General features: G+C 34.8%; 1 protein-coding gene across 1 annotated transcript in view; it reads right to left on the bottom strand.

Moving 5' to 3' along the window:
- The window catches only part of LOC101894982 (neurogenic locus Notch protein), a 102,335-nt gene that overhangs the window by 70,440 nt on the left and 13,211 nt on the right, over nt 1-18,684 (bottom strand). Inside the window, exon 2 of the mRNA XM_059121726.1 lies at nt 4,345-4,420. Within this exon, the coding sequence (XP_058977709.1) occupies nt 4,345-4,420 (76 nt within the window). The remainder of the gene's footprint in view (nt 1-4,344; nt 4,421-18,684) is intronic.

The raw sequence follows: 18,684 nt of genomic DNA, 5'->3' as shown, positions 1-18,684 counted from the left end.
GAATTATTTGTTCCAAAAATATTCCGATTTTTGCTTCTAATATTTTTTCCCATCTCTCGCTGTACCCATCTTAATGACATTTTGATTTGTATCAATCGGGTAATCTGGTTTTTTTCTATTATCTCAGAATGTTGAAACAATCATCAACGAGACAAGAGATCTCCAGCTCTCGCACACACATCAGAAATATATAGTTACCGGTTGGAACGAAAAGCGGAAATGCTTATGGCATTACCTGGCTGGCTAGATGGTCAAACAGACTATAAGGTGTTACCATACATTTGTATGTCCACTAACGCACACATACACATGTATATATCTGTGTATTGTCATTAAATATTACGTTGCCGTCCATTTCTTCTACTCGCCTTGTATTTCCAGTTAAGCCATCAATTAGTATTGAATAAGTCGTTGTTGTTGCTGTTGTTGTTGCTGTCATTATTATTTTCTTTCTATAGTTTTTTTCCAATTCTGCTTCTTCTTGAGTTGTAGCATTTCATTTTTGAGATTCTTTCACAGAGTAATGACACACAACAGCTACAACAAAACTATGTTGTATTGAGATGCCATGCCTCCAATGTTGTTGTTGTTTCTGTTGATGATGCTGATGCTGCACCTTTTACCATTATGTTTCGGTATTTGTTTTTGTTGTTGCATTTTCTTCTTGTGAAATATGAGTATGAGATCGACCATGTTGTTGTTCGTTCATTCCCCGGATTCTGGGATACATAACTAATCCTAAATTATAAACTATTTAAGCGTACACACCGCATGTATAGCGTCGTTTCCTCCTCTGGCCAGAGGAACCACCTTTATTTCAATTTTCCTACCTGTTTCGATGATAGAGTTTTCTTTTGTACTTATTGTTGTTGTGAAAAACCTAATCATGTGTGCCTGAACCTGTAATGAATACTTTTTTGTTTGTTTGTTCGATGCTTCAGGTGGCAGTTTGTCTAACATCTGCCTTTATTTTTTTGGAAAATTTCCAAAATTCCAAATTTTCGTGAGCATTTTAATGGGCTATCTACTGAACGAAAAAAGCGGTAGTTTTAAATGGCCGTATACATTTTATTTGGAAAATAAACAAATGTGTGCCACTATCTCAATGTCATTCTTTTTACTCATTTTTTATAGAATTGAAAATTCTTAGATCTTATAAACTTGACTGCAAAAAATGGAATCTCTTAGAATTAAAATATCTAAACACGGCCTCATAATTATTAAAAAACGTCTCTTTTGTCCTTTTGAGTAAAAAGGGAAAAATAAAATTACAAAACAAAAAATTAAAATATCCTCGCTAATACACATAGCTTTTCGAAATCCTGGGTAAAAATAATTCTTTAAAACAATTCTCAAAAATATTCAAACCAATTGAAAAGTTACGGTCGTTTTTGCCGACAGATATATACCATCAACCTCTGTCCGTTTATTAAAGAATATTTTGACTTGTGTTATGATTATTTAAACTGTTGAACTTTTAATTGGGGTCGGTTCCGAGGAAGTGTATTGGTCCACTTTTTTTCGTATCTGACCTAAGTCTGATATAAATATTACAACGTGCCAGGTTTTGAAAACATTGAACTACTTCCTTCACTTCATATGCGATATGTCAAAATTCTTTTTTAAAAATTGAAAAATTTGAAATGTGCATGAGGTGGGCAGAAGTATTTCACTTCATTTACTTCTGATTTGGATCTGAAGTAGGAGTGGGCCGATAAATTTCATATTCACATCAGAACTCTGGTTAAGAGAAACCCAGTTTGAAAAGAATCACTGACATTTTTGCAATATCTGAGAGATATAAATATTGAAAAGTGTGATTGGAAGGAGGTACCAGAAGGGGTAGACCGATATCAGACAATATTTCGTTTTGGAATGAATTTAGGATGAATTTGAACCCTTTGGGGGTAAGTGGACCGATCTATCTTTTTCTGAGGGTTTTATGAGGGTGTTGGTTATTCGAAATGTTGACCCCTTACCACAAGTAGTGGTCAGTTCTAACATTTCTTCACCCCAGATCTTGCGTTGGAAGAAATATTCGGATGTGTGAAATTCAAAGAGAATCGAAAACTTACTTCGCATTTTATGAGCGTTTTAGTTAATTAAAATTTTGCCCCTTTTTTGGGCAGGTATCAGAAGGAGTGCACCAATATATCCCATCTTTACCCCAAACCTCTTGTTAATAAAAATAGTGGGATCTGTAAAAATTGAAGAGAATCTGACGCATATTTCGCTTTTTGGTTATTCGAAATTTTGACCCATTTGTGGAGGAAGGTATTAGAAGGAGTGGACCAATTTATTCCAACTTCACACCAGATCTTGCGTTGGAAGATATATTGGGATATGAAGTGAAGTTGGAAGAAATATTGGGATGTGTGGAATTTGAAGAGAATCGGACGCATACTTCGCATTCTATGAGCGTTTTAGTTGTTCAACATTTTGAGCAGTTGTGGGAAGGGTGCCAGAAGAAGGTGGTCGATACATCTCATCTTCACACTAGATTTTGTACTGATGGATATATTGGGATGTGCCGAGTTTGATCTTCATGGTTATTCAAAATATTGAGCCCTTTGTGGGGGAGGTACCAGAAGTAGTTGCCTATGCTATCCCTTCTTCATACCAGATCTTGTTTTGGTAAAAATATTGAGAGATTTGAAATTTGAAGAGAATCGGAATCTTTCTTCGCATTCTATGAGCGTTTTAGTTATTCGAAATTTTGACCCCTTTGTGGGGGAGGGATTTTTGAAATTTGGAGAGAATCGAACTCATGTTTCCCATTCTACACGAGTTATAATTTTTCAAAACTTCGACCCTTGAATTGATAGAAATATTATTATGTTTCGAGTTTGAAAAGAATCTAATGCTCATTTCACGCTTTATGAGTTTCATTCTTGATTATTCAAAATGTGAACCCATTTTGGGGGAGGTACTTGATGGAGTGGCCCGATATTGTCCAATTGCTCGCCTGACTTAGCACTGATAAAAATACTTCTAGTTGTATCAGCTAATTATTTTCTGTGTAAATTTTACCTTTTTTTGGGGAAGGTACTAGAAGGAGTGGACCGATATTTCCAAGCTCCCAACTCGACTTAAGTTTGACAAAAATATTACGATGTACCAAGTTTGGGTCGAATCGAATACTCCCTTCTAGAGTTAACATGCGCACAAGCCAGACAGATTGACGGACACCTTCTGGATCGACTCCAAATATCATGAAACGGATTTCGCCCAAAGACACCTGGGCTCTAAACCATTATTTCTATGAGACACTTTTGGTCGTTTCAAATGATATATACCCTCTGTGACCATATGGCTGAGGTTGTATTATGTTACACTTTTTTAAGGAAAAATGTTCATAAACTGTACTTAAAATGCACCTGATTCATACTGTGATAGCCAAAATATTTTATCTAAGAGCGAGGCAATTTTTCAAGTTTTTTGTTCCTTGTAATTTGTAGATTTTGGACAATTATTTTAACCAATGTGAACAATGTGTATTGAACAAAGAAAAACCAATTTTTATTTTTTAATTTTTGTTTCTCCTAACATATTCATAATCCGCCTGTTAAATTCCAAGTTTATCTGCCATCACATGTCAATGCAAAAGTGAATTATAAATCATTTTTTGATTTCAATGAAAATTACTAATTTGAAATTCATCCTTCACACTTTAGATCCTTCAATGAATTCACAAAAAAAAAATTAAAAAAAATACTCCAGACATAACCAAAAAAATTTTTTTTCAAGGCATAATTTCAATATTTTTGGGTTTGAGTCATTCACAGTCACACTTGATTGTGTGCGAAGATAAAATAATATATGAAAATTTTGAATTTCTTAAACAATTCAGGCGGATTAATTTTGTGTTTAACAAAAATATCAAATTCATTACACGTATTTGTCATTAACCAAAAAGAAACAAGAGAAAAAAACTGATCAAAATTTAAATGGAGACAAACACAAAAGCGCACAGACGAAATAAAAAAAGAAAAGAAAAGATGTCACTCAAAATACAACTGTCATAATTTACCTAAAATAAACCGAGGTTTATTTATTAAAATTGTGTTCCTTTTTGTTGTTGTTGTTTTCTTTTTTAGCTACATCTTCTTATCACCCAAACCTCAAAAAACCTGGCCGACAATTTTTGGGCGAAATAATTTTTAACTTTTTACTGTGAACCCGAAGAACATTAAAAATATGCCACACGTAACAAAAAAAATAACACTTAAAAATTAAAAAAAATACAACAACAATAAATGTCATGTGTTGTTGTAGTTTTAATTTGTATGATATGTACAACGAATATGTATGTATATGTGTATATTTGAATGTATTACTACTTACTTGCAAGTTGAAACACCATTTTTATGCGTTATACATGTCCCGCCGTTTCGGCAGCCCTCCGTCAGGCATGATGAACCTGGAAATGAAAGAAAACAAAATAAAGAAATTAGTATCACATAACCATTTTTCTAAGACATTAAAAATAAAAAACAAACGCATTTATATGACACGAATTGAAACAACAACAAAATAAAAAGGAACATTTTAAAGTTCATCAAAAACGCTGATGTAAAAAAAATTGAGCTATTTAATGCAGCCCAGGTACAAGGGTATTCCAGGAAAATGGTACAAGACTTATGTATTTTAAAAAAATAATAAAACAAATTGTGGGAAAATGCAATGTTAAAGGAAAGAAATTAGATGCAAATTATGAGACTTAAAATAAGACACTGTTTTTTATTGACGAACGCAACAATTTTAAATTATTTTTTTTTTTCAAATTTTGATTTTAACTCTAAAAATCAAATATACCGGGTGATATGAAAAAACTGCATTCAACTTCAGACTGCTGTCATTTCCAAGTCACTCGTCCGACAGCTTTTAAAATTATTCCGGTGACAGCTCATTATATTGTTTACAAGCGTACAAAAGAATTTTGGTGAGATTTTTCCAGAAAAAAAATTATACATCACGAATAATTTAAGCGTGATAGTGTGAAAACAACAAGCGGCTATCGTTAGAGCACTCCAGCATTTAAATGTGAATAGATCTTTTGTGTCTCCTACCATCGCTCGTTACCGTGCTACTCTGGTAGCGTAGCCCGACGTCAAGGAAGTGCACGGAAGAAAACAGCGAAATCAGCTGAAATGGTTCGAAAAGTAAACAAGCGACTTGATCGAAACCCGCGTTGCAGTGGCCGAAAAATGGCTCGTGAGCTGAATATATCGCAATATTCCATTCGGAAAATATTGAAAAATGACCCCGGGGTAAAGCCATTGAACTTCCAAAAAGTACAAGAACTTACACCGCAACAAAAAGAAAATAGTCTTCAATGAGCTAAAGAGTTGCTTCGCTTGGCCGAAAGTGGCGAACTGTCGAATTTAGTTATCTCCAATGAGAAACCATTTGTTGTCCAGCAGTTTGCAAACAAACAAATCGTGATCGTGATTACTTGCCAAAGAGATCTGCTGAAAATGTGCACCTTCGGTTGGCCACCAGAACCCAAGCGCGACATTGGTGATGGTGTGGGCCGCCATAACAGCTGATGGTCGCTTTCCGCTCTCTTCTCGTATTAATCGACCGTGCCATCAGAATAAATGACGAATATTATCGCGAAAATATTCTGGAGGGTGGCCTTGGGCACGTAAACATTTTGGCCGCAGATCAACTGAAAATGTGCACCTTCGGTTGGCCACCAGAACTCAAGCGCCGGCCATGGTGATGGTGTGTGTGGGCCGCCATAACAGCCGATGGTCGATCTCCACTCGTATTAATCGACCGTGGCATCAGAATAAGTGCCGAATATTATCGCGAAAAAATTCTGAAGGGTGACCTTGGGCACGTAAACATTTTGGCCGCATACCTTGAACATTCCAACAGCACTCAGCACCATTGCAATCAGCACACGCCACCCCAGAATGGTTACAAAATGAAGTTCCTTGCTTCATTTCCAACGCACAATGGCCACCAAAATCTCCGGACACCAATCCGTTGGAATATTGTGTCTGGAGTATTTTGGAAAGCAAGGTTGGCACTAAAAAATACCAAAGTGACGATCACCTCAAGCAAGCGCTTCGCAGGGAATGGACCAAAATACCGCAGAGCAACATTCGAGCAGCGTGTGACGGTTTCATTGGCCCTTTGCAGGCCATAATTCGTGCCAAAGGTGACCAATTCGAACAAATCTGAACTTATTCTAAAAGTTGATGCTATTTCCGTCATTTTTTGCTTTGATTCAATAAAATTTAAAAAAAATGTAAAAAGTATGCCGTTTGACTTTGTTGCAGTTTATTTATTTTACATTAATTTTTGAAAATCATCAAAATAATGTTATAATGACAGGCCTCGTTGTGCTGTCTTAATTGAAAATAACAAATGAAAAATTCCAAAATATCAAAGACATCTGCAGCACCTACAAAAAATTAATTATTTGCTCTATATACAAATGAATAGTATGTGGACCACTCAATCCAATGATAATCTATTTGAAAGACGAAGGAACCAAAAAAAAATGCTGACAGACGCGACGAAACAACGTCAACATGAAAATGTCAAAACCTGTAAAAAGAGATCTCACTCTGGCACTTATTCACTCACTGCCATCAAAAACACATGACAATATAAAGTCAGACAGGCGCGCTCGGATACCTAGTGTCAGACTGACATAGTTTTGGCAATTTTTTGTTTGTTGTAAATCATCAAAGTATGTACGTGTGAATGTACGTGTGTGTAGGTATGGTTTTTGTATGTGGAGCAGCAATGCAATAAAATCACAATTAAATATTGCAGCATATTATTATTATTACATTCGAGATTTTGAAGAAAAAAAAATTGAAACTGGTGTAATATTTTTCCACCATCACCACCCCCTACCTGTCCTCCGTCCTCTCTCTTTTTCTACTCTTGGGGAGCATCAATTTTGTGATTTTTGTTTTGAAAGTTAAGTAAAGTTACTCACGCCATATGCTGATGTTGCCTCATATTTTTCTTCTTGAGATACATTAACGCCAAGTTACTGGCTAGTTATTGGGTACTTGCCCATATTTATTTTTGTTTTATTTTTAGTTTGATTTTGTTTTTCACAAATAAGTTTATGAATATTTATTAGCATTTGTTTCTACATAAGATTGAATAAGATTTTTTTTTTCATTGTTTTTATTTATTTTTTTTTTTTTTTTGTTTCTGTCATTCTCATTTTTTATTGGGTGTCACAACAAGAAGCTGCTAATCTAATAGATTTTTAATTTAAAGTAAAAGTATTTTTTGTTTCTTCTGGAGAGCGTGGGATAATTTCAATTGTTTTGTTTTTAGACAAAGAAAATAACTGAATGCTAGAACGGATCATGTTAGTACAGAGTGATGTTTACCCAGCACACTATTTCATTGCAAAAGTGCCGGGTGAAATAAAAAAAAAACTGAAAAAAAGTCAAACGCCATAATTTTTACATTTTTATGAATTAATGCAAAAAAGTCGGAAATATCAACAAATTTTAGAATAAGTTTACATTTGTTTGAATTGGTTATCCTTGGCACGAATTAAGGCCTTCAAACGGCCAATGAAACCGTCACACGCTGACCGAATGTTGCTCTGCGGTATTTTGCCCCATTCCCGGTGAAGCGCTTGCTTAAGGTGATCGACACTTTATTATTTTTTAGTGCCAACCTTGCTTTCCAAAATACTCCAGACACAAAAGCCCAAAGGATTGGTATCCGGAGACTTGGGTGGCCATTGTGCGCTGGAAATGAAGTGAGGAAACTCATTTTGCAACCATTCTTGGGTGGCGCGTGCTGAGTGCGATGATGGATGGAGTCCTGTTGGAATGTCCAAGGTCTGCGGCCAAAATGTTTGCGTGCCCAAGGTTTTAATACACCCTCCAGAATATTTTCGCGATAATATTCAGCATTTATTCTGATGACACGGTCGATTAATACGAGCGGAGAGCGACCATCGGCTGTTATGTTGGCCCACACCATCACCATGGCCAGCGCTTGAGTTGTGGTGGCTAACCGAAGGTTCACATTTTCAGCTGACCTCTTTGGCAAGTAGACACGATAATTTTGTTTGTTTACAAACTGCTGGACAACGAATGTTTTCTCATCGGAGAAAACCAAATTCGGCAATTCACAACTTTTGGCCAAGCGAAGCAACTCTTAAGCTCTTTTGAGTCTATTTTCTTTTTGTTTCTGTTGCGGTGTAAGTCTTTGCACATTTTGGAATTTCAATGGATTTACCCCGAGCTCATTTTTCAATATTTGCTAAATGGAATATTACGATATGTTCAGCTCACGAGCCATTTTTCGGCCACTGCGACGCGGGTTTCGATCAAGTCGCTTCTTTACTTTTCGAACAATTTCTGCTGATGTTGCTGTTTTCTTCCGTCCAATTCTTTGACATCGGGCTACGCTACCAGAGTAGCACGGTAACGACCGATGGCAAGAGACACAAACGATTTATTCAATTTAAATGCTGGAGTGCTCTAACGATAGCCCCTGGTGGTTTACCAGCCAAATAAAATTATGAATTCCATCACGAATAACTTTTTTTCTGGAAAATTCCAAAAATGCTTTTGTATGCTTGTAAACAATATAATGACCTGCCACTGGAATAATTTTAACAGCTGTCGGACGAGTGGCTTAGAAATGACAGCAGTCTGAAAGTGATTGCAGTTTTTGTATCTCACCCTGCACTTATATCTATCATAAGTTGCGAAACAACTTGCTATATCTAAATATTTCTCTTAACCAGAAATCTGATACGGATATGGAATTTATAATTTCGCATAAAATTAGATATAAATATTCGATTTTCTTGTAATTTTGTCCATATCCATATTTTTATCTGCATTAGACGAAGTTTGAAAATGGAATACTTCGTTCGACTACAATTTCTACAAATTATCACATATCTGATATAAAGTGAAGGAAGCAGCCGATATATTCCAAACCAATATTTATATCGCATCCATTCAGGTCCGTTACGAAATGGACAATATTGGTCCATTCCTTCGGAACCTACTCCATATGGGGTCAACAATTTAAATAATCTCAACAGGAGGGAAAATATAGATTTTTCAAGAACTCATTTCTAGTAAAATTTCTGCAATATCTTCGCAGAGAATCGTGGAATTTTTAAAAATATCTTTAATCAAAATATTAAAAATATTATTTTTATGAGTTTTCAAAAAGCTCAAAACATTAGACTCTCCGGAAAAAAAATTCTTTAAAAATCTATGAACAATATTTATTTTTTTAATGCTAATTCATATTTAATAAAATTGTTCAAACAACAACACCATTTTAAATAGAACTTCATGCTTCCGTCTAAAATGGATACGCTCCATGGAACTGGAGATAGTACCATTTCTTGATGGGCTACACATGTTTAAGCGGCATATAATGAATTAGTAACTCATAGGTGATTTACTGACATACATTACTCCAAAAACAAAAAACCAAGTACCTACAAACATACACACTCAAACACATGTATGTACATATGTGTGAACATATGTAGCCATTCACACTTAGTTAACTCCTCACTTTGGGTGGAACTGTGTTATGCTTCAAATCACCAAAAACAAACTTCAAAAGAGGGGGAGGAGAGCGGTGTGTAGAGCAACTTCCAACCAAGTGGGTGGCCACCAGCCCATCATATATGCGGTGATATGGTTGGGTTTTAACGCTCTATCGGTGATGCCTGAAATCGTTACGATTTCAAATTCATTTTTTGTTGATTTTATGTAAACAGTGTTCAATTTACACGCTAAGTAACCAACGATGATGACAGGTGTAAACATCGCGTCATGCTTTTTTGACTGCCACAAAGCGTTTAAATGTAACAGACATGAACATGCAGCAGCAGATAGATATGTGGCTGGCCAATTAGATTATGACCAGCTAATAACATAATTCTTAAAAAGTTTTAATTGGTTAATTTGTTTAACAATTAATTGTTTGGTATTAATATTAATTAACGTTTTAGATGTAATTAATTGTGAAAATGGCTGGGAAAATATGTTGAGGTGGAAAATTTCCGATAGGTGAGGAAAAGTTTCGGTTTTAATGAAAAATATCAAAAATGGTGTTTCGTTAATTTGGAAGAAGCTCTCAAGAGAAAGTTTGAATTTAGATTTGGACAGCTGTTCTCTATGTCATAACCTTTCGTTTTTGACCCTTTCTGATTTGGAGAAAAATTAGTTTGGTTTGTGTCTTTGCTATGTAAATTCAAATTCACGGACATAAAAATATGGGCCTTCCCAAATAATATATACAAAGGAAATCCAAAGGGAAAAAGTGATAATTTCGGGCTCTGGATGCCCGAAGAGGAATCAAATATAGAGTTTATTGGAATATTAAACAAGTAAAAAAGCAGCTAAGTTCGGCCGGTACCCTCCACCATTTCGAAGAAACTTGAAAATTTTCAAAAAAAAAAAATCCGAAAACTACCATTTAAATAAAAACCGTTATATGGTGGTTATACGAAGACGTGGACCTGCATACCAAAATTTTTGTCATAGGCTGCAGTACCCATTACCGACTTCAAACACCAAATTTGAAATAATTCCGGTGAATATGGTAGCTTAAATCAAGAAAATACCGAATATCGGGAGGTATCGTTATATGGAGGCTATACGAAGACGTGGATCTGCATACGAAATTTTTTGCCATAGGTTGTGGTACCCATTAGGATCTTCCAGTACGAAATTTGAAATAATTCCGGTAAATAATGTCGCCAAAATCAGCAAAATATCGAATATCGGGAGGTTCCGTTATATGGGAGCTATACGAAGACGTGGACCTGCACGGACAATTTTCCGTCATAGGCTGTAGTACCCATTACGAACTTCAAATGCCAAATTTGAAACATTTCCGGTGAATAATGTCGCTTATATCACCAAAATACTGAAAAAAGTGAGGTACCATTATATGGGGGCTATACCAAAACGTGGACCCACATCACCCATTTTCAATACCAAAAGTCCGGCAGACATAATACACATTGGAGTAAAATTTTATCAACCTACTTCATTTCGTTCGGAAGCTAGAGTGATTTCCACACATGGACATACGGATAGACGGATGGACATCGCTAAATCGACATTGAATTTTATGTTGATCAAGAATATATACTTTTTGGGGTCTAAAATGTATATTTCGAGGTGTTACAAACGGAATGACACACTTAATATACCCTGCATACTATGGTGGAGGGTATACAAAAGAATTCTCCCTATTTCGGGCTCAAAGGAAGAATCAATGTATGCAGTTGATTTAACCTTGGAATATTAAAAAGAGACGTATGCTGATCTTAGGTAAAGTTCGGAAAATCTTTTTTTAAAAAATGTATTTTTAAATTCTTGAATCTTAGCTACTGCCATCCCTTGTCGGGAATTCACACCTGTTTCGATGTAAATTTGGGAGGAAATCTCTCAACTTATAGGCACTGATATAAGTCATTTTCCACCACAGATTTTTTTTTTTTTAAGACCTAATCCATTGTTTATTTTCCAAAACCTAGATTGTTTATTTCTTTCGATACTGATGCTAACCAAGCAAAAACAACAACAACTACTACAATAAACATAAGGGAACATTAACCAACTTTATCTCGAAGCACACCCAAAAATTCGTCGAACTGCAAGACCAGCAAAAACAACAACAATAAATAAAAGAGTTCCACTTTTTCCTTATGTTGTTGTTGTTGTAAAAACAACAAAACTAGTATCGCATCTCGGATGTATTTTAAGAAAGCTGCGACAACAACAACAACAAAATGAAACATTGAAAAACGGAATTTCAACCACAAATTTCTCACGCTCCAATCATTATCAGAGGCATACGGCTGCGGGACAGACGGACGGACAGGCGAGATGCAAAGTGTTTGCCATCAAGAAATTTCTTAAAATTAACAAAAAAAAGCAATCCCTTGATAGGTGGCGATATGACGTTACTGGCGGCAATCTCGTCGTCGTCGTCATTCAAAATCATAACAAAACATGATTTGTTGTGATTTCAATACCTAATTATGAGACGTTGGCCCGCTAATCGCGGTTTGTTTTGAGCATAACTTTGAGACGGAGAAGAAGAAGAAGGAAAAAAGTGTGTTGGCCGCCGCCTATCAGCATTCAAACAAAACAAAATAATAACAATTTTTTTAATAACAATAAACATGCATAAACATGCTCGAAATAAAATCATATTTTTTTTGGTTTAATTCAATTTGTTGTGGGTTGTGGGTAACTGGGGGTCTCAGTATTGTTGTTGTTTTATATCACCCAAATGTGTGATAACCTAAACGCAGTCTTTTTTTCCGAATATTTCAATTAGGAGAACACAAATCACCCAACAATAACAAAAACAACAATTAGTGGTTTTTTGTGTGAACAAATTAATTAGAATGTGGGGAATGTATCCCACATGCAATGGACGGAGCAATCAGGTTGATTTGTGGTTGCAATATGGGTTGAGGTCGTAATAAATGAAAATGGGTAAGGCCTAGGGACATGCAGAGGAAGTTTTTGAGGTAAGAAATTAGGAGAAAAAATTATGAGAACTAAAATTCGATATCGTAATACTGAAATTGAAAATGAAGAACATAGTCGGTTTCATAACCAACAAACTCGATTCGAAGATTTTTAAATCTGGCTCGAAGTTATCTTAAATCCCTTTCAAAATACTTAATCAGGTCTGTAGAAATACTACAGTATGCTCTTAGATCATTTTTGTATATAAATATTAAGTCAAACCCGGTTGGAATGTATTGAAACCCGGTTATTATATGTATGTATAAAACAGGCTGAAAGCTAATTACAAATAAAATGACTTATGTTGGGCTAAATATAATTTTGTATATAAGAATGAACCGGTTTAAATACTTATAAACCCGGTTCATATTTGCTTAAACTAGGTTTAAAATTACTTAAAAAAAACTGCTCTGAAATGCTCAAACCGAGCTAAAGAAAATTCAAATACCCATAAGATGCTCAAAAATCCCAATTTTCTCTAAATATAATTTTTGTATATAAAAATTAAGTATGACCCGGTTCAAATGTATATAAACCCGGTTCATATTTGTTTTAACTAGGTTTTAAGCAACTTAAAAAACTTCTCAAAAATGCTCAAGCCAAGCTAAAGAAAATTCAAATGCCCCAGAAGATGTTCAAAAATCCCAATATTCTCTAAAAATGTATTCAAACCCGGTTTTAAAATAATAAGAACCGGTTCAAAAACACCTATAACGTTATTGGGGTATTTTTAAAATACAAGTTAATATTCAGATAATATAATATATTTTATAAAAATACAAATACCCGTTCTAAAATATAAATACCCGGTTCGAAGTTACAAGAAACCGGTTTAAAATTACTTTAAATTTATTGTAGAAATAAGAAAACAGTCTTTAAAACTTGTAAAGCTCTACCTGAGGTACTAACGTTAAAATTTACAATAACATTTTAATAGAATCGTCATTAAAACCCGGGTCAAAAATATATATACCCGTTCCAAAAAATGTCCATAATATTGTGGAAAAATAAAAAATCACATGAATTTTCATTTATTACAGAAATGATGTAAAATCTAGTCGAAAATATTTAAATCCGGTTTCTTAAATTTTAATACTCGGTTCGAAGTTACAAACAATCGGTTCCAAATTACTTCAAATTTATTTAAGAAATAAAAAACAGTCTTTAAAACTAATAAACCACTAAAAACCGTAATAAAACCCGGTTCCAAAATACCCACAATCCAAAATAACTAAAAGCACAGAAATACAATTTAATATACATTTTTTCAAACCCGGTTTGAATTTCTAAAACCCGGTTCGAATTTCCAAAACCCGGTTCGAATTTACAAAAAATCAATTCCAAATTACTTTAATTTTATTTAAAAAACAAAAAACAATATTTAAAACTAATAAATCACTAAAATGTTCAATGAAGGATGGACGATATTGTTATTTATATTTTGAAAATTGTATAAAATTGTTTTGTTAGAACCGAATAACCGATTCCAAAAATGTCTAAAATTCACTACTAGACGAAGAAATATAACTTTATGCGTTTATAATACATAAAACCAATTTACAATATATTAAAACCTCATTCGTTAATATGCAATACCGGTTCCAAATTACTTAATTTTTATTGGAAAAAAGTGAAAAAAAAAAACATTAAGAAGATAGGCCGTGTATCTTCTTTAATTTCATCTAAAAATTTTAATAAAGTCATATTTTTGTTATCGAGTAACCAGTTTTAATTTTTATTAAAAACCGTTGCCAGTCAGCGAAATAAGTATTTATGATCATATGACACGTAAAAACAACAGAAAATAATTGAAAACCCGTAAAAAATAAAAAATAACCGTTCTAAAAATATGCAAAACCGGTTTTAAAAAACTTCAAATTTATTGGGGTGAATTAAAATTTGTCTTTAAAACAAATTAACTTTTACAAGGAACACGAACGTATAAAATATACATTTAAATGTTAATAAAACCGTTGTGGGGAAACCGAATAACCGCTTCAAAATGTGTCGAAACCTCACTCTCGGAAAGCCTGAATAAAATAATAAAAAATCCAGATAAAAACACATATCATTTCAACCAATTTTTTTCCTTTTGAAAATCGATAATCAGGTGGAAAACGAAAATTGGTACAAAGAAACCCGTAAATTCGGTTATGGAGAAGCGAATAACGATGTAAGAACTTTAAAATCCAGTTCCAAAAACCACAAATAAGGTTTTTGATAAAGAAAATTTCCTTTAGAAACCCCTTAATTCGTTTATAAAAACCCGAAAACCCGGTTATGGGGAAAAATAAACCCGGTTATGATGAACAAACACCATTTCCGACAATATATTTTTAGAGAACCGGCAAGCATTCGTAGAAAATCGAAAATGTGAGCAAAAAAACTTTTACAAATCCGGTTATGGAAAACCGAATACGAACTTTTGTAAAAAATTGCAATGTTTTTATTAGGTTTTACATGTTTCAAAATAAATATGCAAACCTTGCAAACACTGTTACCACAAACTAATCAGAAAAAATTCATGCTCGGGCAGGAGACATGATAAGAGAAGTGTAAACAGAATAGGTTTGTTATCGCTTTGGAAATTCCAAATAAAAAAATTCAAAATTTTGCAACTATTTATTCAATGTGACAATTTTAATGACCCTGATTTACCCTTGGAAATGAGACCCTTCCTCCAGATACTGGAGAAAGCCTAAAATCACCCCACTACCACCCACCCTTTTCTTTAAAGTGATACATTTTAAATCCCATTTTCCCTGCAAAACAGAACCGTTATCGATTTGATAGCAATGTAAACCAAAACAAAAACAACAACAAAATTAAAGCGGGTTATGACATTATCACTTTACCGCCAACGCCACCACCACCAACACGGCCGGTCGCATAAATAAATACTTCATCAAGCACGGACTTGAATGAGTCTTAGCCCCTTAAAGACAATAGCAACAAAAAATGCTGAATTTGTGATTAAAAGAGGAAGAGTTGAAGTGGGCGGGAAGGTGGGGAATGGGGTATGGTTAAGAAAAATACACTAAACTACTTGTTAATATTTCTGAAAAAAAAAAACAACAACAAAAACAAAGACAACGCAACAAAAAAGCGGGTGTTTGGAACATTTCAGTTCAGTTCAGACTGCGGCTAACTAACATAACGCTTGAATTGTTGTAATAATAACAATAACAACAAAATGCCGCAAAACAATATTGATATGCCTTCTTACTCCATAACCAAGCAACACCACCACCGCCATCACTAACCGACGACCACTTCACTCCACTCCATACATTGTTGTTGCTGTTGCTGTTGTTGTTTATACTTCAATGAAGCAGAAATATTCGTGGGAAACATGGAACAGCATAGCTAGTCTCGTTTCTTGATCACCACCACCACCACCCTCCTTCCTTCTTCATCGTCTTATGCTTCTATATAAGCCTTGCACGTACAAACACACATTCATACATCTAAGCAAACATACGTACGTACATACGGAAAAGTACATTGATATTGCGCTCTGGAATGAATAAAGTTCAACCGCAACATAATACAGACAACTTTATATGGAGAAGAGACAGACTACCACAGCCAGCCAGAGGACGGTTGAAAAGGGGAGAGAGGGAGAGAGCACAGAAAAAGGGGTGTTCAATGTGTGTTTGTGTGTGCGAGTGTGTTGTACACCATACCACACCAACCACTCCAGATATAATGCAAACTATTGTTTATTTAGATAATTTAGAAATATTGTTAATATTTTACATAAATCGATGATGATACGAGGTTGGGAGTGGAAAGTGGAAGGATGAAATTTTGATTTTGAACAAAATTAAAAACAATGAGGTAAGGAATGAGAAGTACAAAATTAGTCTTCTTTTTGATATTGAAGACTCTGGCTCTAAATGGAGAATAAATTAAAATAAATATAAATTCAATAAATATAAAATATAAAACAAATAAATATTAAAAAATATTTGTATTTAATACTAATATTATTAATATTTTTATTTTTTTATTTAGTACTATGGACATTAGAGGAAAATAAAATTTTAGACAGGGGTACTTTTCGAAATTTCCGAAAAATTTTCGCCCAACATTACAGATCCCGCTTTATATTATACCCTCCACCATACATAATATGCAGGGTATATTAAGTTCTTCATTCCGTTTGTAACCCATCAAAATAATAATTTTAGACCTAACAAAGTATATACAGGGTGTGATGAAAAACTGCAACCAACTTCAGACTGCTGTAATTTCTAAGCCACTCGTCCGACAGCTGTTAAAATTATTCCAGTGACAGCTCATTATATTGTTTACAAGCATACAAAAGCATTTTGATGAGAATTATTCAGAAATAAAGTTATTCGTGATTTAATTCAAGTGTGATTGTGTGATTTCTTTATATTTGGCTAGAAAACCACCAACCAAGTGGATATCGTTAGAGCACTCCAGCATATAAATGTGAATAAATTTTTCGGGTCTCGTACCATCGCTCTTTACCGTTACCGATACTGGTAGCGTAGCCCGACGTCAAGGAAGTGGACGGAAGAAAACAGCAACATCAGCAGAAATGGTTCGAAAAGTAAAGAAGCGACTTGATCGAAACTCGTGTCACAGTGGCCGAAAAATGGCTCGTGAGCTGAATATATCGCAATATTCCATTCGGCAAATATTGAAAAATGAGCTCGGGGTAAAGCTATTGAAATTCCAAAAAGTGCAAGAACTTACACCGCAGCAGAAAGAAAATAGACTCAAAAGAGCTAAAAAGTTGCTTCGCTTGGCCGAAAGTGGTGAACTGCCGAATTTGATTTTCTCCGATGAGAAAACATTCGTTGTCCAGCAGTTTGTAAACAAACAAAATGATCGTGTTTACTTGCCAAAGAGGTCAACTGAAAATGTGCACCTTCGGTTGGCCACAGGACTCAAGCGCCGGCCATGGTAATGGTGTGGGCCGCCATAACAGCCGTTGGTCGCTCTCCGCTCGTATAATCGACCGTGGCATCAGAATAAATGTCGAATATTATAGTGAAAATATTCTGGAGGGTGTATTAAAGCCTTGGGCACGCAAACATTTTGGCCGCACACCTCGGACATTCCAACAGGGCTCAGCAAGCGCCACCCAAGAATGGTTACAAAATGAGGTTCCTCGATTCATATACAGCGCAGAAGAGCCTCCAAAATCCAACCAAAATCTCCGGATACCAATCCGTTGGACTATTGTGTACGGAGTATTTTCGAAAGCAAAGTTGGCACTAAAAAATACCAAAGCAGAGCAACATTCGGGCAGCGTGTGACGGTTTCATTGACCGTTTGAAGGCCATAATTCGTGCCAAAGGTAAACAATTCAAACGAATCTAAACTTATTCTAAAATTTGATGCTATTTCCGACATTTTTTGCTTTCTTTTAATAAAATTAAAAAAAAATTAAAAATATAAAAATTATGTCGTTTGACTTTGATGTAGTTTTTTATCTCACCCTGTATAAAGGTCCACGATATCGCACAGCCTTCATATAACGGTACCCCCTGATATTTGGGTTTTTGATGATTTTAGCGACATTTTTTGACGGGGTTTGTTTCAAATTTCGTATTTTTGAAGCTTGTAATGAGTGCTACAACCTATGCCAGAAAATTGTCGATGCAGGTCCACGTCTTCGTATAGCCCCTATATAACGGTACCTCCCTATATTCGGTATTTTGATGATATTTGCGACAGTTTTCAACGGAATCGTTTCAATTTTGTATTTGAAGTTCGGAATCGATATACAGCCTACGACAAAAAGTTATTTATGCAGGTCCACGTCTTCGTATATCCCCCATATAAGGGTTTTCATTTAAGTGGTATTTTTCGATGGATTTTTTTTAATTATTCAAGATCTTTCAACATGGTATTAAATTTTATATTTGGGCTATAATGAGGAGTTACCAACTTTCTCTCCTCTCTCTCTCTCTTTCTTTTCTCTTTCTCTCTCCCTTTATTAACATTTGCTGAAATTGAGAAAAAATTCACTTGGTTTTGTAGGTACATCGTATATATATCCAAAGATAACTCCAAATAGGAAACTAAGGCCAATCCGGTTGAAAACTAGAAGCTGAAACATTTATAATACTGAAAATCATGAATTAAAAAGGGGCTGTACCTTTCAAAACGATTAGAG

Source organism: Musca domestica, unplaced genomic scaffold, assembly GCF_030504385.1.
Source record: "Musca domestica strain aabys unplaced genomic scaffold, Musca_domestica.polishedcontigs.V.1.1 2, whole genome shotgun sequence".
Classification (NCBI taxonomy): domain Eukaryota; kingdom Metazoa; phylum Arthropoda; class Insecta; order Diptera; family Muscidae; genus Musca; species Musca domestica.
Note: the sequence above shows the minus strand (reverse complement) of the source record. Positions and strands in the feature narration are given on the sequence as shown.